This window comes from Chaetodon trifascialis, chromosome 11, assembly GCF_039877785.1.
Source record: "Chaetodon trifascialis isolate fChaTrf1 chromosome 11, fChaTrf1.hap1, whole genome shotgun sequence".
In the NCBI taxonomy this organism is placed as follows: domain Eukaryota; kingdom Metazoa; phylum Chordata; class Actinopteri; order Chaetodontiformes; family Chaetodontidae; genus Chaetodon; species Chaetodon trifascialis.
In genome coordinates, this window is record NC_092066.1 from 9,324,059 (window position 1) to 9,345,702 (window position 21,644).

The following is a 21,644-nucleotide window of genomic DNA, read 5'->3' on the forward strand; positions in this document are numbered from 1 at the left end:
TGGAATTGCTCAGTGATGTAAAGAAACCTCAACTGTAAAGTTATGATTGGATTGAGGATGCTCGACTGCTGAATGAACCATAATCTTTCATCTATTTAATCATCAATTTTAAAGCTGCATTAACTGCTTTTTTGGCCACTTGGGGGCAGCAGAACGAGCTGTAAACAAACATAGCGACATTATTATTCATCTGGAGTTGTATTACTGGTCACAATAAATGATAAGTCCAGTAAATCTTTTTTTTGTCTGTTTTTGTTCTCCACCAACTCCTGGGAGGAAGATTTGGCTCTCTCTGACTGCTGTTTGGTGCTGGTCTGTGTTGGCGATTTATCACAGTTTTTCCACTGTCAACAGCCTCTTGCTGCAACCCTAAACAATGCTGATCTGAGCCAAAACTGAAACGTTGTGGGACTTCAAAACAAAAACGATGATCTCAAAGATGCTAAAATGCTCTGTTGCATTGTTAATTCTCTGTGGGTTTCTTGCTGTGGGATATGATATGAAAGAATATTAATATGAAACATAAATTAAAGCCCCACCAATAGTTTATTAGAGTTGATTTTTTCCTTCACTCTTACAGACAAAGGTTCTGACTGGAGGTATAATGACACAGCACAGCTAAGAAGAAAATACAGATCCATCCTGAGGCATCCTGTGCCCACACGCTGGTCGAATACCAGTGAAAGGGATGAATGGTAAAAATTTAAATTCAGATCTTTTACGGCCTTGCTCACCATGTGCTTTAGACTTTGAGCCAACTCCAGTTTTTATTCTGAACCTGAACCTTTTTCTGTAGGCTGCTGGTGTTTCTCTGCTCACAAACAAATCCCCGCTTCTGAAACAACCCACAAAGTATTCAGCCAGGTTCCTCCCCTCTCTTCAGTTTCTCTCTTTCCCATTGTCTCTGTTTACTCATTGCCTCTCCATTTCTTCCTCTGTGTCTTCTATTGATGTGTCCTAAAGTTCAGGTCCACGGTCCTCAGAATGCCAAATAGTTTCTTAGCCATCCGACGATTCAGCTCAGAGCCTCCACAGAAAAACACAAATCAATACACTCAGTCTGATTCGAACTTTGACTGAACATGCATGGGATGAGTTTAAATCAGTTTTCTTTTCTTTACTGATTTCATGAAGGTCGTGGACGGCTCAAGGATGTGCCCAGATCAATCCTGTCTCCTAGAAGTTAGCTTTATGTACAGCTAATTTGTAACAGCAAGAGATAAGCACACTACCAAGCAGGTAAGGTCATGATTCGGCCTTTCAGGGTCCCCAGTTCAATATTCTGTCAATGCATATTAACCCTCCTTTTGTGCTCGGGTTAAATAACCCTAATTCCAGAGCTACAGTACAGACACACTGGATCTGTAGATGGAAGTCGACAGATCCTATTTACTTCTATGGAGGTGCACGGGCGTTGACGGACCAGTTGCACGATCACGGCTCGTCCTCAGCATGCAAATAAATCCATCCAGTGGGACACACCAGGCTCGTGGACATCAGGTAAACCTGTCAAACTAGGCAACGCTGATAGAATATGAATAAAGAGCTAAGAGTTAAATCATTGCCTATTTATCACTTGACCCTTCCCCTATCGGCTTGATACCATTTTGAAAAATGATGGAAAACAACATGAACAACCTCCGAGCTGATATTTGCTGAAAATGGCAAGATACCTTAACCTGGTTGCTGATGGAACGAACGTAATCAAGCTAGTAGCTGTTACCTTTTTTCCTGGCATTTAGCTATTTTAATGCCAGGGCTCACCTCCCCAAACGTTCCACCAAACCAGTTTCCACTGGCACTATTTTGCGAAGGCAGCGTTGTGCCGTCCAGGATGATTGCGATCGATTTAAAGAAACCCTCAACCAGAATGATAATGGGTGCAGCCCGACCTTTCTCCAGCCCTGACAGAGCGCTGTGGAGCTAGGTCTGGCTATCCAAGACCAGAACTTTCTTGTCCCGTGTTAGAGCAGTGCTGAATATGAATCCTAACAGAAGAAGAGCTTTAGTTGAAGATGAATCATGTCTACTTGAGCTTGAGAGTTTTAGCTGAATGGATACTTCACATCAATATATTTGATAACTCTTTTAACTGTACTGTGGGTATTCTCTTCTAAGTACACTTGCAGTACATTTTTACTGATGGGATTTTTTTATGCCAAGTTGTCATTTGTGTGTGATTTATAATGTAGTTTTTCTACGAGGTTGGAACTGTAACATGGTGATGCTTACTTGTTTCTCTTTTTCTGTCAAACAATTTTTCATAATCATTTTTCAAATGAGTTTTTGTGCCTTCTACCTTTTGGCAATTTCTTATTTAACTGCCCGTTAATTAAGTTTGTTCTGTGTGCGTGTGCAATTGGGATTTCAAATGAACACACATACCATAAACAGCTTCACAGTCTCATATTTATCTAACACAGTCTGAGGAAATGATTTTCTGATGTGAACATGAGTCCATCTTTAAAGGTATAACAGCACTATTCTCTCATCTTTTTTACCCATCACAGCTTCAGCAAAAGGAGTGAACGACTGTTTTCCTTTAAACCCATAATCATGTTGCTCCATTACACAGATTTACAGGACAAATGGAGACTGAAAAGTCAGCCCCCAAAGACCGTTGACTGCTCGCTGTGCAATCACTCATAACTCTACGCAAACAGTGATTGTGCATTATTGTACTTTGTCAAGAGGAAATGATTAATAAAATATGTACTATTCTCCTCTGTCCCACAGCGCAAGTAATTAGTGATAAACTGTTGTTGAACAGTACACAAAACACCCACCCGATCTTACGAGGGGCTCCACTTCAGCAGCGATTGTCTGGTCTCATTATCCATACAGTAGATAACTGCCACTCTAACATGATTGCTTTTGTTTTTCTTTAAAAACAGGCTGCTTGAAACAAGTTCTTTGTTTCGAGTGATGCGAAAAAATAATATTTAATGTCGTCATGACAGACAGAGCTCTGAATGAAATCACTTGACCAAAGTACAACATGAACCTTTTTGCGAGTGTGCAGAGATCTTAATGTAAAAAACTGACTTGAAAATGTTGCCTTGTGTAAATAAAAACATTGAAAATAGCCGTGTTTAGGTGTGCCTGTGCTGGGATCCTGGTGTTTTTCTTCTTGTCATGGATTGCCAGTAATGCATGCCAGCGAACCGTCCCTTTAGCTGCAGTTTCAGATGAAGACAAACAGCAAAGGACACCATCAGGGTGTAAAATCTGAATATACTCAGTTGTAGAGGACACAGGATTCAAGACTAATGCTCAAACAGCAAAAAAATGTTTGTTTTCTTGAGATTATTTGTGCTGCTTTCTTACAGAGAGCATGGCGCCAACTAAATGTGTTGAAGACAATCAGAGAGAGTAAATGTCATTAGACCGGGCAGGCCTCCTCTTTACTTGGGCTGAAAGCCGGTTGAACACAGCTCAGCTTTGATGAATAGGGGTTTCTATTATGTTTTGAAATTTAGTTTGACATTATCGACAATGTCATTGTCTAACAGACTTTGCAGCCAGAACGAAAGACGAAGACCAACAAATGGATGTGTAGAGAGAACAGAAACTGTAGAGTAATTCTCATTATTGCTAATGCAGGCTGGATTCTTGAACCATGACAGCCAGTAATAAACCTGACTGCAATTTTACATGAAGGGTCAAATGTTCAGTCGGCCTGCGTCACAGACGCATCTCCTGTATGGAAGACTTATTAATGACCACATGCAAATGTTGAGTGCCTTAATTTCTACACCAAGAATTATAGCATATTCAACAATTCATTTCACCTTTGCACCCCAAGACAGGAGGATTTTGAATTAGTCAGAGGACTACTGCCAGGCTCATCGGTCTCGGCTCCAGAACATTTGCAGCCAGTGCCTCGATGGAGTTCTTTGAGAGGTTTCTGGGCTTAGTTATGGATTCCTAGAATGGCACAGAAGATGCTCAGTCTATCCTAAGCTGTGCTGGAGCTGACTTAGAGTAAAAATCATGGTGAAACACTCAAAAGTATCCAATTTTACTCTACTTAAGAAGAACATAAGACAGACATGTCAGCCAATCAGAACCCAGAATCTGGATACATATTAATATCGAGCTGCTGTGCGTAGTAGAAGGCTAATCTACTCCTCTGCTGCTTCCTTCATCACCTTCAAGGTCAAAATGTGCTGATAAGGATGGCGAATGTTAAAGACAACAGGGACATCCTCATAGAAGCTCTGCATGCTTTCACACAGGACGTTCAGCACATTTGATCCTGAACAAGGAAAAAATTCCACACTGTTGCCTTCAACTTCTGGTTCTGACTCTAAAAAAAGGAGCAAACAATGCTGCCATATGGACTGACTGGAAACTACTGATTGGACACAATTTGGTGACTGTTATCAGAGATCCATGGAAATGTAGGGAGGTCTGAAAACATCCTTAGTGTCCAGGTTGTCTCCTTCAGGGGAACAGTGGCTGCAATCACACCTGTGCAAAAAGGAAAAGACCAGTTGACCAGAGGACTACACTCTGGTTTCTCCAATCCTCAAGGGTGTTTGGACGCGTGTAGGAAGCTATGGAGTCGATTTTCAAGGACCTGTAGAAGGTCACAGTTGAGCCTTCAGAGTTGCAGGTCCTGAAGTCGCTGTCAGTCAAGACCGCTTACCTGCTGATTCTGGATTCTGGCTCCTACCACGAGGCTGAGAGAATGGAGACTGTCTCAGTCCATCACAGCTTGTGCAGGTTCCTGCCTGAAGGTGCATTACGAATTCAGTGGGTGGACATCAGTCATCCCAGATATGAGACGATGCCTACCTTCCTCCCTTGGCTTTGCATCTGGTGGGCTGGCATGACTTGCTCTCCTTCCCTCTGGTTAGGTTTTAAAATCTTGCAAGGCAGTGAGCTCATAGCATCTGTTGCCTTGGCTTGAGGCAGCAGAACTTGCATCTGGCAGTACATGCCGGCCTTGTAGTCTGTGCATTTGCATTGGGCAGCAGCCCTGCTGGCATACACATTGGTATTTTCTTTGGAGTACTCATTAGTATTATATACTTGGGTGCAGTTATCACTGGTTACCATTGTACTGCCTGCAGTTAAGTCCAACATAACACCAGAACATTATTTTTTAAAATCATTTTTTATATACTTGACCACTTCATTTTGTGTGTATAAACTGCAGCTCATTGGTTGACCAACACAAAGTTAATGAATATGCACATCTGTAAATACCTACACATCAGTTATTTTTTCCCAATTCTTTTATTCTATCCAGCGATGATTGACTTTTTCGATAGATGATCTTTTTCAAGGAAAACATCCAGAAAATATGATCTATTGTTAAATATTACCTTGAATACATAAACCAATAATGACCTTTGAGGAGAGTTTCTGTGCTTCACGCTGATGTTTATACATGCATTTTGAATTGATCTTTTCCAGGGTTAAACCTGAGCTGCAACCCGGCCGTGATACAGCTTCCTGTCTACACTTTTTCTGTGTGGAGGTATGTTAGCCGTGTGAGCTGCAGGAGTTATGTTAATGTGATTCCCTGTGGAACAGAAAGAGAAGACAGGGAGAGAGTGTGTGTGTTTTTTGGGCAAATTGGTACAAAAGATGGATTGAGGGATAACGTTGCTAGGAGACCCTGACATTAGCTATTTATCCCAGAATCATGCTGTAGCCCACGTGCATTCAGACTCACTGCGTGTGTGTGTGTGTGTGTGTGTGTGTGCCTCCCCTCCCCACTGCGTCTGTGCATCCTTGCTCTTTCTCGTACTATAAAGCCGTCAGCATCTCCTTCGCTCTCTGCTCTCTCAAGCTCCCTCAAAGTCAAGGCTGCTCTCGCTGAAACATTACAACTCAGGCGTGCTGGAAGAATGAACGCTGGATGATGCTTGAGGTTTTTCTCTTTCTTTTTTTTTTTTTTTTTTTTTTTTTTACACAAAGCGCGTTGTCTTCTTTTGTCAAGGTTGTAGAGCAAATATCAACTCCCACACAAGCCGAGGTTCTCTTTGAATGAAGTGACTCTTCCGTCCTCCAAAACAAAAACCCTGAATGGAAGGTTAAGATACGGGGAGAGAGAAATGCTTGAACCTCACTACGGAGAGTGGAACAAAGAGAGGTGAAAAAAGAAAAGGAAGCCGCGAGTACGCTGGATTGTTTACCTTTGGGTATTTGATAACCGAGCTCATAGAAGACATTTGTCTGCCTCTCAGCACACACTCTGCTCCTTGTGAACAAATCCCCTGGGCTGCCTGGAGGCTTGCTTATCTTGCGAGTCAGAAGCACAGCGTGCTTTAAAGCTCTGAGGCGCGATGTCGTGGCAGCATTCATTCAACCTGATCTGCACAAAAGAAGCACTTTCTCCTCCTTCGCTCACCTGCTATTCAATTTCTCCCTTGTTGCACTGAAATGAACACTGCTTCACAACTTGAGGGATCTGTGTCCCATCTTATCTGTCCCATTTTTCACTCTGTCTCCTCTATTACTCCACCTTTTCATTCACCTTGTAAACTTTTCCCTGCTCTCTTTCAATCCTCCATTTCTTTCCTTTCCAAACTCAGTCTTTCCTCAGACACGCTCTCCTCCATCATCATCTCTGCCTACCTCACACCTCTTTTCACCTCTCGTTACTGCACCTACAGTCTACTCTCCATACTTCTTTCTTTAACCTGAGGACACCCAGGAGGCTGAACATCTCACATGAACACTCACTCTCTTCTCTTATACCTCTCACAATCAGCACTTTGTCTCTCACCTCCCTGACAACCATCCTGTCACAATGTACTCCTCCGAGGAGCTCTGGAACTCCACTGAGCAGGTCTGGATCAACGGCTCCGAGGCAAACTTCTCTTTGGGAAGACGCAGGGATGATGAGGAGGATGAAGGAGATCAGCACCCCTTCCTCACGGACGCCTGGCTGGTCCCTCTCTTCTTCGCCCTCATCATGCTGGTCGGACTGGTGGGCAACTCTCTGGTTATTTATGTCATTTCCAAACACAGGCAGATGAGGACGGCAACCAACTTCTACATAGGTGAGTTAAGTGTTTCTGTTGGTATTTCTCAGCTCCGGTATTTTGTGACAGGAACAGATGCAAAAACAGATTCAAACTCAGGAAATCTTGCAGATCGGTGGGCTAGGATTTGTACGTTATTACATGCTCCCAGTGTGCAAACTTCAAATGTATCATATAGTTATTTGATGCCTGTCTCTGTCTCTTTCATCTGTGCTGTAACACTTCATTCTGTGCCGACAGCAGCTTCAAAAGACCTTCAGGGGTTCAAAAGGTAGCGCAGTGTAATTTCACTCACTGTCCATTTGCCCAGTTGACATGTGGCTGTGGCTGTCCATGTTCATTACAGGCTTCATTTTTAACATAAGAGGAAGAGACGGGCAGTCAGACGTGTCCTGAGTTGAAACTGAAGTCAGGACACTTTAGGAGAAATTAAATAACCAGGAGTAATAATGATCTGCTGGAGGCATTTGCAATGATTAATTTGTGCAAGTGAACATTTTTTAATAGCTCAAGAGCGCACGGCTTCAAATTGTGCTTTGCTTGTTTGTGCTTATTTGCAGAGGTTGACGACCGTGCAGAGAGTTCTGAGGGTGACAGAAAAGTAACCAACAATAAAAATGCGCTGAAAGTTAAAACAGAGTTGCTCCTAAATTTGTTGCCATCAGCTCAGTTTCCTTTGGTTTCATACCAAAAAGTCTCAGTATGGAAAGAGTTTACATCCAAATATAACCCCAAGAAAGAGCCATTCATCCGCATTTCCATCCACTACTGCTAAATGATGATTGCCAGGTGCCATTAAACCATTGAAGAAGAAGAGGATGCAACAAGATGATAATAAAAAGAGCCCCAGTAAAACCTCAAATGATGGAAAACTATGTAGAAATCATGATTGAAACTTAGTACTTATTTTTGTTTCCTGTTGTCATTTGAGGAATGTTACGCTCTCCTCATTGGTCCGTGTAAATCTGATGTTCCGCCTGAGTGGCGTGTCAGTCACATGCATCGCGTGCATCTTCATTTATTTGCCAAATCCTTTTCCAGTGCTCTTTAATGCGAAATATGAAAACCTTTTTGTGAAATTTTGACATTTTTCTTGAATTTCTCTGCGTTTCCACTCCAGGTTTTTAGTGTGCAGATGTCTGAACAATTTAATCAATCTCAACTGTATCGAGTAAAAGAAGAGATATCATGGGAGCACGTTTTTTAACCTTTACTTAAGATAGGTCTGACTTATGTTTGAGATTTAGATTAAGAATAGAGAGAGTCCTGGCTAAGACAGGCAGCAGCACAAAATAATCAATCATGCAACTGCCCTATGTCTGCTTTGGTTTTCAGTGCACATTGACTTTGACGCCTGGGTGATTGATTTTTGTCGTCGAAGTCAATCACAGCATGTCTGGCAGAGCTGCGACGTCACCTGTCACAAGAATTGCAGAGGTGATTGATTTATCGAGATGAAGTCCACAGAGGATGAGAATTAAAATAATAAAAAATCCATCCATCCAGATGCATCGTGATGTGGAAATGAGGCAAAGCAGTTAATGCATTTCTGTGATTTACTGTCGAAATCATTTGTGTCTGTGTTTGCATGATGCACTGTGTATACAACAAGAATTCGATCAGGATAGATGTATAATATCCCAAGGCCACAGCAATGAAACTGTTTAATATTCAGCAACATTAGATTAGCCCCTGCGCCATCTGCCCACCCTTCATCCTAATGGTCCTTCCACTGTAATGTGATTTGATCAGTAGAACAAAGAGGAAACTGTGCGGCATATTTGTCCGAGTGACAGATTAAAACGGGAAAAAGGGAAACGAGATCAGACAGCAGAGGTTATCACTGCAAGGGCTCTGCTTAAACAGGAATGGCGTACAAAGGTATTAGGTCGGCAGCGTGAATTTAGATGATGTGTTTTTAGAAGAGTCTGTGCGTGTAGGTGCGACCCGCTGCGGGCTTGTTTACCTGTACAGCAATTCATCATATAAACAGGTGGAGAGTCTGGAGTAATCTCCTAAAACTTGACCTCACTTGAACCAGACAGCCACCAACAGTCCTGTGGGGGGACAGAAACAATTCAATCAACACAATGTCCACAAAACTAAACATTACAACCTTCAGGGAGGTAATGTTTGCTGCACGGGAGTTGGACTGAATTGCATTGGATTGTGGCAGGTGTTGCTTGTAGTTCTGTCAACCCCTGGTACATCACGATACTGTGGGGAGGAACAGCAGCCCCCAGGGCGAAGGCTTTTTGCACCTTATACTACCTCACCTTGCTCTGAGCTAATATTGCTGCAGATGTGTTTATATTGTCATTTGAAAGCCTGGTGTGTCTCATACAGGGTTCCTTGTACCTTGTGCATCTGTATGAGATGTTGAGGAGTGGGACAACACGTCTGTATTTGAAGACCTGGGAATAAGAACAGTCCGGGAGGAGGGCTGCCACTAAAGATTATTTTCACTATGGATTAATCTGTCTTAAATTTTCCCGATTAATCAGTTGTTTGGTCTGTAAAATTTCACAACACGCTCTTGTTTCAGTCCATGTCAGGAGGAGGTCCACCATGGACATTGTTCAACAGTGGCTTTTAACAGTTTGGGGAAGCACAGACAAAAACGTTGTCCTGTTACTGACTAGAGGCCATGGACGACGTGTTTGTTGTTTAACTTGGAGGACTTCAAATACTAATAAAACCAGCAAATATTTACAATTGAGAATTTTTGGTATATTTTACGACTTACATGATTGGTAACGGATTCATTTTTTGTGGATCAACTATAAATTGCTTAAGCTCTGCTGTGGTGCAGTCGAGCCTGCACATTCTGTAAAGGCAGTATAATACCACAGCATACCAATTTTTGTGAGTTAATTAAAAGCATGTCCACCATTAGGATGGTGGTTAGATGTTTCTCTTAAAAAAATCACTGAAGAGCCGGTGTCGTATTTGCCTGGCACAGCCTTCGATCTGAAAAGCGCTGTTCACTGACATCCTGTATGCTGTTTTCTCTCTGTGCAGCAAACCTGGCTGCCACTGATATCATCTTCCTGGTGTGCTGCGTCCCCTTCACGGCCACCCTCTATCCTCTCCCTGGATGGATCTTTGGCAACTTCATGTGCAAATTTGTTGCCTTTCTACAGCAGGTAAAAACGTGTTTTTCAACCTTACTGCAATCATAATGTGACAGTGTGCTTTCACAGAAGTGCTACTTCACTGTGCTTTCTTCAGCGGGTGCTGAAAAAACACGTTGGTCAAACATGTTGGATTTGCCCTTGAACTGAACAAACTTGTAATGGAATAATTCAGTAAATTTCCTCTCAGTGATGACACTTACAACCTTGGTACAATCAAATGCTCTTCACCAAGAGCAGCCAAATGTGTGCTGGTTTCATAACTCAATTGTGTGTCATAGAAACACCAACCTTTTTAATCCACTCTAAGAGGCCACAGCCTGTCCTTTTAAAGATGACAGTGGAGAACTGTCTCCAGAAAGCTTCAATCAAAAAGTGCCATTGTTGCATTTATTTCTAGTTTTCAAGGGAGTTCGAATGAAAGGAGTTTCATTCACACATCAAAGTATCGCTCAAAGCAGCCAAAAGGATGTCCAAGCAACAATCAAACTCCAACAGAAAAGACGGTCGGGAGTTTTCATGACTCAGAACAACGTGGTTCCACAAATTGTAGATTTCTGTTTCTAATTATTTTTCTGCCATTTTGCCTTTGTTGGACAGGGAGAGGGGCAGACAGGAACTGGGGGAGAGAGATGTATGGAGTACATGTATGCCACCATCTGACCCAGCTAACCAGCAGCAGCACTTAAGGGACCATTAAACCCTCTACACATGGTGCTGTGGTGGTTCGCTGGAGTCTTGAGGCACTTCTAACTCAGATGCTGCACACCACTTGGATTTTATGACTTGCTGCTGCGCTGGTACAGAAGTTCAATTCAGTTTCAACTTGGGCCTCGTTTTTCTGACTAACTAATGGGATATTGGATATTTGTGATGTTACCTAAAAGTACAGCTGTTTCTTTCACAATTGTATGTTGTATGTTTGAGTTTGTTTTTGTCGTGAACCTACGTGATGGGGTTGAATCAACCAGTGAATTTGCTTGACGCATCAGTCCCAGCAATGCGTAGTTGAGATTTGGCAGATGTGATGGAAATTGGGTCGGCAGAGAGTAAAGTTGTGGGCCATAAAACCAAAACAATGGCCTGAGAGATGCTAAAACACTCTGTAGACTTTGATTTCCAAGAAACTTGAAACCAAAAACCATAAAGCAAGGAAGCAACTGAGACAACCTGACAGAGTATGAGTGGGAATAGGTTTGTCGAGTATCTGCAGGGCTGACGAGGAAATGAGATGCAGATGGGCGATGAAGGCTGGGAAACAGCTGAGCAGAGGAAAGATCAGGGGTGGGGCCAGGTGTGTGGATGGGTGGGGCAGCCAGTTGATGTGGAAAGGAGGGAAAGCCTGAGGACATTTGGCAGACGGATGGAAAAAGGCAGTAAAGGGGCTCGGGAGAGGTGGGACAGCGAGGTAGACTGTGACAGAAGCACCTTTCCCTGGTTTGTGACTTGGCAGAGAGTAACCACTGACACTCTCCCGCCCTGCAATGACAGATTTTGCTGTAAAGTTATACAGCATTGAACATGAACCCCTGGCAGTCAGTGTAGTTATTACACGTACAAATCTTCCTTGTGAAAATGCATCATCAAGATTCAAAGCAACAACCTCTTGGCTCCATGCAATTTATTCAAAGGGGATAGCCAATTAAAACGCCCTCGTATGCACAGCATGTCACAATGAGCGGGTGAACGCTCAAATCTTAGAAAGGCCATGTTTCTGTGCTATACTGCAATTACACTAAACCACACCCTAATAACTATAAAGTACTCCAAAAATATACTCAATTGACACGCAGACCCTGACGGCTTGAAAAGGCTTTACTGTCACTGAGGGTCTAAAAGAAGCGGGGGGAGACTGGCATCCTGTTAAGTTAATAAACTGTCAAGTGATGCCAAATTTAGACCAGGGCTTCTCAAAGTATGGACCTCGTTCTGCATCCGCACCGAACGACAAGTCAATCTCGATCCAGCCCATTTCTTGAGCTGGTGGCCCACAGGCCAGGTCCAGCCCACCAACACTCCCCATCCAGCCCACAGCCCACATTTTCTCATATCTAGTCATCATTAGGAATTTTCCATGTGAGTCTGTTCACACTAATAGAGGCTAATAACATACGTTTTCTAAGAATGTGAAAGTAATGATTAATACGCTCATTAGGCCTAAATAAAATATTTTTTCTTATCTGAAAGTCCCCACGGTGTCAGCTTAGGAAAGAAAAAAGAGAGACTTCATTAAAATATGTGGTGAATTTATAAAATTTGCTTTTTTATTTGGAGATTGGGTTCAGCACTTCATTCAGAGTGAAGATCGAAGGGAGGAGGAGGAGACGACGTGTCAGGCTTTAAAAAAAGGAAGAAATTTGCTTCTGAATGCGTAGATTTAAAGGACTAATTTGAGCATAAAAGAGTAAGATGTCAGTCTGAGAGGCAGGCCAGGAACACACGCAGGGGAAAGCTAAAAGCATTTTTAATTGAAAACACGGAGACGTGATTTAGTTTATTCATCTGAACATGGAGACGAGTACCTACCTGTGAGCTTGCCTTTGGAGAATCGAGGACTCTTGAGGATGACAATTGAGCCTAGACCTCCTCCTTTGGAAAAATCAAAAAAGCAACTGTCTGTTAAGCAGGCCTCTGTTTTGCTGGTTTTTCTTTCTGTTTTTCTCTGCTATTCATTGTCCAACCCTGCATGTGCGTTGAAGCCACCATTTATTATTACATGTGCATGAGAGAAGGCTAACTAGGTTTTTAATTATTACAGTGAGACAGGAGACTGAGCCTCTTTTGAAATTCATATAGGCCGTTACCTGAGTAATATTTCAAAATGTACACAGTTCAGTGATGACCAAAAGGGAAGCAGCAGCTGAAGTGAACGATGCCTGTTTCTGTTGAAGCAACATTACATGACATGATTACCCAAATACTGCTACTATTTTAAGAAATTTTCTGCTCCCTTTCTCCTTTTCAAGCCCTTGTGTTTTCATTATCTCCGCAGCTGAACGACAGAGCTGTATTATGTGATAGAGGGTAAAGACCTGGAGGGCTGGACTGGATGGACCTGATTTAAGAGTGTTCACCCGTTAAAGACGCTCTAAGAACAGTACATCTTCTATTGGTTGGGGAATTTTGACAAGAGTATTGCACAAGAAGTCTGAAAATTGATGTTTTCCTCCTTCGTTCTAAAAAAAATAAAAATCCCATCCACACTAGCACTTTTTAAAGACAAAAATCTCCATTGTAATGAAAATGCAAAAACATAACTGAAATGCTGTCAAGAACATGCTGAGATGATATAACCCTGACCCTAACCCCAATTGTGTTGGCCAATCAGAAGCCTGAAAAGAAAACAGTGGGTTACTTGTAACTGGAGGTCCAACCAGGTCATCCAAAACTGCCGACACTGCTGTTGGGGTCCACATCATGGGAGTGTTGGAGCAGTGACCTCCATGATGCATTTTGATGCCATTGTTCCTCAACATAGTGGAAGAGTACCTGTGCATGTATGTGTAAACATTTAAGTCATGTTAACAAGGTTAAAACCAACACTATTTTGGCCCCGTGTTCCATTGCACGACACATTGACTCACATATAGAGCATAAAATCAGCCTGAGTGCGAGGTGAAGGGCTGATGCTGGACGAAGCCTGTGCAAGCAACAATATATATTATATACAATATATGAGTGCAAGCACACAGTTTGAGCAGAAGCAGAGCAAATCGACATGCAAACGGGCAATTTGAGTGCAAGGGCAGGGCTTTGAGGGGAAGCATTACAAAATCTGAAGGTAAAATCAGTGAGTCATGCCCTCAAATTGAAGGACCACACTCTTGAATAAAGACAGGAAAAAAGCCCCTTATCCCACACATTTTCTAATATTCATTAAACCTCAGGGACAGACTCCTTTTTCAGTGGTCCGTCCTCCAGCACCAGAGTTTACTTTAATATCTGCCTCTGGTAAGGAGCTTAAATAATCTAAACGAACAGTTTTTAAAAGTTTATGTGGGGTGTAATGAATTTTGCAGCCTCTAGGGGCTAACAGGGCTTTACACTTTACACAACTACACGCTGCACCTCTGCTGCAGACACTGACGTTGTTACTGTTGCACTGAGGAGGAGGTATGCAAAATACTCAGACAGAACGTACTGTGAATCCCTTTGAAAGTGTGATACATTTCTCCTTATTTCGTTTCTTTATCTCATGACCTGAGGACTTTCAACCCTCACCAACTGAATTCAAGACAGAGTTCTACTTTTCACACCTCTCACATCCTCTTCTCTATTCTTAGAGTTTAATCATGGTGGTGTTACTGTAAGAGGTGGTGGTTGCAAAGAAAGACACAGACAGCTCCTTTCCAACCTATGGCAGTATTTCACGTCGGTAAAATCAGATGTTAGGACACCAGTTAGAAAAATGCCCACTAGCAACACTCGACTTCATGATAGATTTTCTTTTAATGAATATTTAAAGTGGTTGCATGAATAAATTAGGCTTCTCTTCAAAGCAACACGATAAACTACATTTTCACTAATAGCAAAAGATGTCTTTATTACTCGATCTATTGCATAATTCTTTATTATGTTTATTTAGTTTTATGGCTGTTTTTAAATAAAAGATGTCATTGACTTTTCATAAGGACCGTGTATGGATAGTCTTCAAAGCAGCGCATTTGGGCCGAGCTAGATAAGATGCTTCCCGTGTTCTAAGCATAATGAACATACGTCAAGCATAATAATCATGTTTCCTAAATAGATGAAGTCAAAAGTAAATCATTTTGATCTCGTGCAGCTGATTATGTACATTATCTGTCAGATCATGTCCTACCTAATCAACAGAGGAATGTCCTAATGAAGCTAAATGTGTTTACTTGCTGGGTGGAAGTGCTTCTTCCTGTCAGGAACCTCAATCACACATGAATTATTTTCACCATCTTGAGCTCTCTCACCCGAGCCTTTAAAGACACAATCGCTCCCTATTGTTTTAGGAAGGATGTGTAACATAAAATCCAACCTTTGTTAAACATAATCCAATCTTTTCTCATCTCACTGTATGAGAAGAAATGGAGATGGTCTAAATATATTCTCTTTGCGATGCCCAAGCCTTTTTTGATTACACATTAGCATTGAAGATAACAGGGCACAGTGTAGTTAATGCACCAGGCGTCTTAAAAATTGAGCCCACTTCCTCAGTGGCCCCAATACTGAACTCATCATGACCCCTTTCTGTCTCTCTCATCATATCCTTTGAAAGGCTGGTGTGGTGCTCCAAACCTCTGGAGGGTAATGGGTGCTGGCTTCACAGTCACAGATAAGAGGTGGAGAGAGAAAAAGAGAAAGAGGCACTGGCAGATACATAGACAAAAGAGGGACAGAATTAGATCCTATTCGGAAAAGAGCGCATAGAGAGAACTTCTGACCCCTCATTTCTCACCATGCTGCACATTTTTCAAAGCAATATGGATTAGTTCACCGACATAAAACACAGTATGGCCCTCAGAAGTACGCACATTCAAAGTGAAGAAGATATCACTTTGTGATGAGGGCTGCTGTGCTGAAAATCAATGTACATGTGAGCACATAAAGGAAACATCAGAGGCTGTCAGAGTGTTTTTAACAACTATAAGATTTGAGTAAAATGAAGTGTTTTTATCAGCAGGTGGACTGTGTGAACTGCCTGAACATTTCTGTTGCCACATGAATTCAACATTTTGCCTTGAATTAGCATCCTTCTGATGTGCCAGACTTTAATTGACTCAGGCATCATTGAAGCCTGGAAATGACATTGAATGATTTCATAGTTCATATGCTAATTAAAAACACTTATCGCGAACGCAGCCTCCTCTCTGCTTCCCCTCTTCCTGTTCCTCCGTATGTTTCCTCACTCTTCCTCCTCCCGCACTCTCTTTAGCTGAAAAGCACGAGAGCTCATTTGAAAAAGTTGGAGAGCGAGTCTGAAATAATTTTGAGGACAAAAAAGCTGCTTGAACTTCCCCTTTGCTTCTAAATGAGGGGTGAACTATAAGAGTGGATGCACAGGACGGCATTAGAAAGGCGATGGCCAACTTCTGTTCCAATTAGGGCCAACCAAGCATTATGAGCAGATCTCATTAGTTGGTGATAGGCTGCCTTTAATGGCCTGTGCACAAACTGTGGAAAAATGTATCATTTGTAGCTTTGAGCGCTTGAAGTAATCACTGACACTTTACATCTGTTGTACAGCTTAAACAATTGCCACGTGCTTTTTTTTAGACAGAGAGAAGACAAATGCTTAAAAAACTCTGATAATTCAAGAGACAGTGTGCTACCAAATATGCTTTTAGAAACACGAGCGTGGTCTCATTGGCACAGTGTCAAATATTGACATCATGTCACACCTCTTGGGAAAAAACGATATGCTGGCTTAAGGTACCCTTTACCATGTGTATGAGACACACTGAGCTTTAAGATAACCCCAAAGTAAAGCCAATATGAGATGCTCATACATGTAGCAACTTCTCCATCCACAGAACCCAAAGCCACCGACGATTTCCTAAACCTAACCAAGCAGTTTTGAACCAACCAAACTGCAAGCTTTTTCACAACTGCAGCTACTTCATAATGTTAGCCTTGTATCAGAAAGGCGTCCTGGCAGGAAGGTTGCCTTTGGCGTATCTGTATGAGGAGCGTAACAAACCGGCAGTGTCGGTGTGTGACTCCTCGGGATGAGGAGGTGTTGAGATAACACCACAGCAGTGACTACGTAGGCACAAAACAGATTTTTCGGCCTTGTTAGAAAAGGTCTTTGGACTCCTACGTTATGCTTAGAATACAAATATACTGTACCTCTGTATCTGTGGGATCTTCTTGAACTGCTACCAAAACAGAACTGCTGATCCAAGTCACAGCACTTTTTCTGTGTCTTCGGTTCAGGTTCATTATTAATGGGCGTGTCTTGTGATTTCCACGTCTACAGAACACAATGGATGTGATCATCATGCGTCTGTTTTACTGTCTTTCTAAGGTGACAGTCCAAGCCACCTGTATCACTCTGACAGCTATGAGCGGTGACCGCTGTTACGTCACAGTCTACCCTCTGAAATCTCTCCGCCACCGCACCCCGAGAGTAGCCATGATCGTCAGCGTCTGCATTTGGATCGGTATGTCCTGCCCGTTCGGCTACGTTTAACATTCATTTTTTTAATTAATTCACCATTAATGAATAATTTGGAGCAATTGTATATAAAATTCATCAGAGAATTGAAGAGAATAAATGTCTGAACTACTTTAACTAACTCTGTCCTTGTCTTGGCCAGGCTCCTTCATCCTGTCCACCCCGATTTTAATGTACCAGCGTATAGAGGAGGGTTACTGGTATGGCCCGAGGCAGTACTGCATGGAGAGATTCCCCTCTAAGACACATGAGAGGGCTTTCATCCTCTACCAGTTTATTGCTGCCTACCTGCTGCCTGTCCTCACTATTTCCTTCTGCTACACTCTGATGGTGAAGAGGGTGGGCCAGCCCACCGTAGAACCTGTAGATAACAACTATCAGGTACGGACAAGGTTTGCTTTGCCCTTAGTTATAATCGCATGACTTCTACTTAAAAGTGAAAATGTGGCTTCTGATACATTATAATAGTCATTTTCCCGCTTTTAATGTTAGCCGCCTTGGTTGGAGTATTGGCTGCTTCGCTTTCAGTCTGAACACATCTTAATAAAATGTCATCTTATCCTCAGGTCAACCTCCTGTCCGAGAGAACTATCAGTATCAGGAGCAAAGTGTCCAAGATGGTGGTCGTAATCGTTCTCCTCTTCGCCATCTGCTGGGGTCCCATCCAGATCTTCGTCCTCTTCCAGTCTTTCTACCCAAACTACCGGCCCAACTACGCCACATACAAGATCAAGACGTGGGCCAACTGCATGTCCTACGCCAACTCTTCGGTCAACCCCATAGTTTATGGTTTCATGGGAGCCACCTTCCAAAAGTCCTTCAGGAAAACCTTCCCATTTCTGTTCAAGCACAAGGTCAGAGATAGCAGTATGGCTTCAAGGACTGCCAATGCTGAGATCAAGTTTGTTGCCGCGGAGGAAGGCAACAACAACAACAACGCAATGAATTGAATCTGACAATTAAAAGTGGAACGAATGAGATTATTGTTTGCACTCAAGACAATTGCTGCAAGAAGAAAATAAAAATAATGAAAATGTTCCTGCCCTGGGTTCATTGTGTGAAAGTCTTAATCGAGCAACTGAATGAATTCAAAAGGACAGACTGTCTGTTTGGCAGACGCATTTATGTTAATGAATACACCTAATTAATGAATTGATGTGGGGAAACACAGACTCAAAATACGGATGGACACAAACAGTGTTTGGCACAGTCTGTTACCTGTTCTTCAGCCAAGGCCAGGCAGTGCTGGCACATGCTGTAATGTCATCTGTCGACGTGCCAAACACCACAGCCAAATATCAGAAGACAGCGGTGCACATCTGATGGTGAAAGAGAAGATTTTTGCATGAAAGCTGCAGGTGTGAGTCCCAGTCCCTGTCAGATCATGGCTGACAAGGCTGGCAGCTTTGGTGGAAACCAGTCAGCATTTGGACAGCTACTACACATGAAGACACATGAATATAGTATTTTTGAAGTGACTGAAGGCTCGACAACTGATGCCTCTGGACATGTTATGCTCATTTATATGGTTGACATTTGTTCCTATCACTGGAGAGAAAGAGAGTAATTCAACAAGCGATACTTTCTGTATTTGTTATTCTGGAAAAAGGCTGACACGTTCACATTTTTGAGGAATAGTTTTACATTTGGGTTTGACATATGCCTTGTGGGCTTCTTGCAGAGAGTTATGTGAGAAGTGACTAGCTTCATGTCATAGTGCTCAGACATGACAGCAGAGCCAGGAGGTGATTAGCTTAGCTTGGCACGAAGACTGATAGCATGGGGCAACGTCCAGCCTGGCCCCTGTTGAAAGTTCAAACATGCAACAGTACCTCTAATGCTCATGAAGTAACTTAGATAACAAACAGAAATAACAGACAGCATACATGTTAATTGGTGAGCTTTAAGGCACAGACATAGTGGATCCATTGATGGATGTCAAGCTGGTAGATCCTAATCATTTTCTATGGAGAGCAGATCTGGTGCGTGATGGATACGACATGGCGACTTGCCGTATGTGAATTTGCACAATCATCCTCAAATTTATGTAAATGGATTCGCCTGGCTCCTGAAAATTAGATCAAATTGTCAAACTAGGCCATGCTGATAAGATATGAATCAATATCCCGTCACTGCATTGCCTGTTACTCACCAACAATGTTTTCAGAAACATATTTTAGTGTACTGCCATGCATATCTGTAACTTCAACATAGCCAAGCTGGCTAATTCCCTCTATTTTGAGCCTTTCTGCTAAGGTTAGCGTATAGCCTCCTGGCTCTAGCTTTGTAGGTATACTGTATTTATGTCTTATTGGAGTTGTTATGAGTTTCAACCCTGTAAATAGCATTCATGTCAGATTTCAAGTTGTCATAAACAATAGGAAACCTCACATCTGCCAAAATCTGTTGTTAAATGTAATTCATATTTAATGTATCTGGTGTTATATTGTCAGATCACAGTATTTGTCATTAGTGTGTTGTATATATTTATATGGAGGTTGCTAAGTCATGTTTTCATCCCCAGTAATTTTAGCCCAATTTTGCAAATGCTTCTCTGGTGTCACGGTGTGCTCAGGACAACACAGGGTTAAAGTGATGTTTTTCTGTTTGGTCAGAATCCAAAGAAAGAAAGCCAGCATCCAGTTGAATGGCGCTGCCTCTGCTGCCAAATGTGATGAGTGGGAGCTGGCTGAAGCAGGGGTTACGACCGGTGAAGCACAGACGGTGTTTACATTTCTTTTGTGTCCCACACATCACCATTCACACCTTCCCCGATACACGTGCGCATGCAGAAACATGCACGCACATACACAGGCATGCAGTACCACTTTCACCTGGTGTATCCAGGTGTTGTTTATTGGAGCAGCAGTTGTGACATCTCTGAGAAACAACCCTGTACTATCACGTCAGACAGACTCAGTTCCAAATGGTGGACGCGACCCGTACGGCCTCTGCCCTGCATTTTGAGGTTTTTCAGAGTGCAGCTGTCAGGCGATGGAAGTACAGTCTATCATTGTTGGTAAATCTACAAATCCCCTGTCAGCTCCCCACAGTCGAGATGGAGTCCTTTTCTATCCATCCCACACAGTGACATTCAAAATCAGAATGGTCCATAGAAAATCTGCTAATGCAGCTCTCATTTGAATTGTAGATATTGTAGCACTTCCTGTCTTCAGGGCTCCATTGAATTACATCAAAGTGTCTTGCAAGGAAAGCCAACAGGGCTGCCATAATTACCCATAAATAGATAAGAGAAAGGTGCTCAAGGGTTGTCATTAACTGAGATAACATTTGGGCTCATTTTGCACACAGAAGTAGACAAGCCTTCAGCTATGGCAACTGTTATGGACCTTAAGATGTAACCAAACATGTTCAGTGTTACATAATAATTACTGTATATGCACCCCTGAATACAGTTTAAGCACAACATAAACCCCCATCCACACAAATTAACAAGCTTTTGCTCTTACTGAAACAGCACCTTTAATCTAATCCAAATGGTTTTGAGTTGTTCTGTTTTAGTGATTAGGCCTCCATCTATAATTCCAACAATAATTAAAATTGCATGAAAGGCAGTCAACTAAAAGAAACGTCACACAGTTTCACAGCAAATTCAGCATGGAATAAATGACATGCTATCAGGGGTTCATTTCTATCTGAGTGCCACTGTAAAACGTGTCTAAACATATTTCATTAATGCTAATGTCTGCTTATTGCTGTTAAATGAATGCAAATTGAGCTGCATTTCTTCCACCACGGTGACCACGGTGCATCCATCAGGACCAAGGTCGTCAATAATATGTGCGTTTTCTGCTTTACATGAAGTATTGTCTTGTATTTACGCTTTTTGTGAGATTGTGATTCGACCACATGTCAGTTACTTCTGGTCGTTAGTTTTTTCAGTTAAGCTTCAATCTTGAACAATAAAACAAAGTGACCATGAAATGTTTGGGCAAATCAAATCAAGACAGTCACTGAAGGGAAAATGACAGATGACTTGAGCAGCAGTGATGATTTGAGAATTTCTCAGGGTTGTGTTATGTCTGCAGTAAGTTTCCTTTAAACTTATGAATAGTGGGACGAATGTAATGGAACTATTAAAAACTGTAACTCATCATTATGTTGGTGCCAATCATGTATCATCCCACACAGAATATTTTTCTTTTTTGTTGGCCATTAAACTAAAAGAAGGACTCGTCTGTTTACTGCTTGACTGTCTAAATGAGAAAATTATTAGATTCTAGTCAGTAAATCAAAAACAACTGCAGAATAATTGAAGGGCAAATACAGGAGAAATTAATGAAAATGAAATTAATGACTAGAGGCCCTTTGCCATTAGCTTTTATGCTAATTATGAGTACCTAA

At 42.1% G+C, this 21,644-nt stretch overlaps 2 protein-coding genes across 2 annotated transcripts in view; both read left to right on the forward strand.

Annotated features, from left to right (window-relative positions):
• LOC139338647 (ATP synthase subunit g, mitochondrial-like) overlaps positions 1 to 21,644 on the forward strand; it is a 154,196-nt gene that overhangs the window by 63,552 nt on the left and 69,000 nt on the right. The gene's annotated exons all lie outside the window — the stretch shown is intronic.
• kiss1ra (KISS1 receptor a) lies at positions 5,748 to 21,472 on the forward strand. Its single transcript, XM_070974795.1, has 5 exons — positions 5,748 to 7,019; positions 10,023 to 10,147; positions 17,130 to 17,265; positions 17,422 to 17,660; positions 17,846 to 21,472. The coding sequence occupies exons 1-5, from the start codon at positions 6,767 to 6,769 to the stop codon at positions 18,227 to 18,229; spliced, it is 1,137 nt and encodes a 378-aa protein (XP_070830896.1). The 5' UTR covers positions 5,748 to 6,766; the 3' UTR covers positions 18,230 to 21,472.

Excerpts from the sequence above, each read along its gene's own strand:
- kiss1ra (XM_070974795.1), top strand. The coding sequence starts at position 6,767 with ATGTACTCCTCCGAGGAGCTCTGGAACTCCACTGAGCAGGTCTGGATC. Across the intron at positions 17,266-17,421 it reads CAGCGTCTGCATTTGGATCG|GCTCCTTCATCCTGTCCACC; the intron begins GTATGTCCTGCC and ends TGTCTTGGCCAG. Across the intron at positions 17,661-17,845 it reads CTGTAGATAACAACTATCAG|GTCAACCTCCTGTCCGAGAG; the intron begins GTACGGACAAGG and ends TCTTATCCTCAG.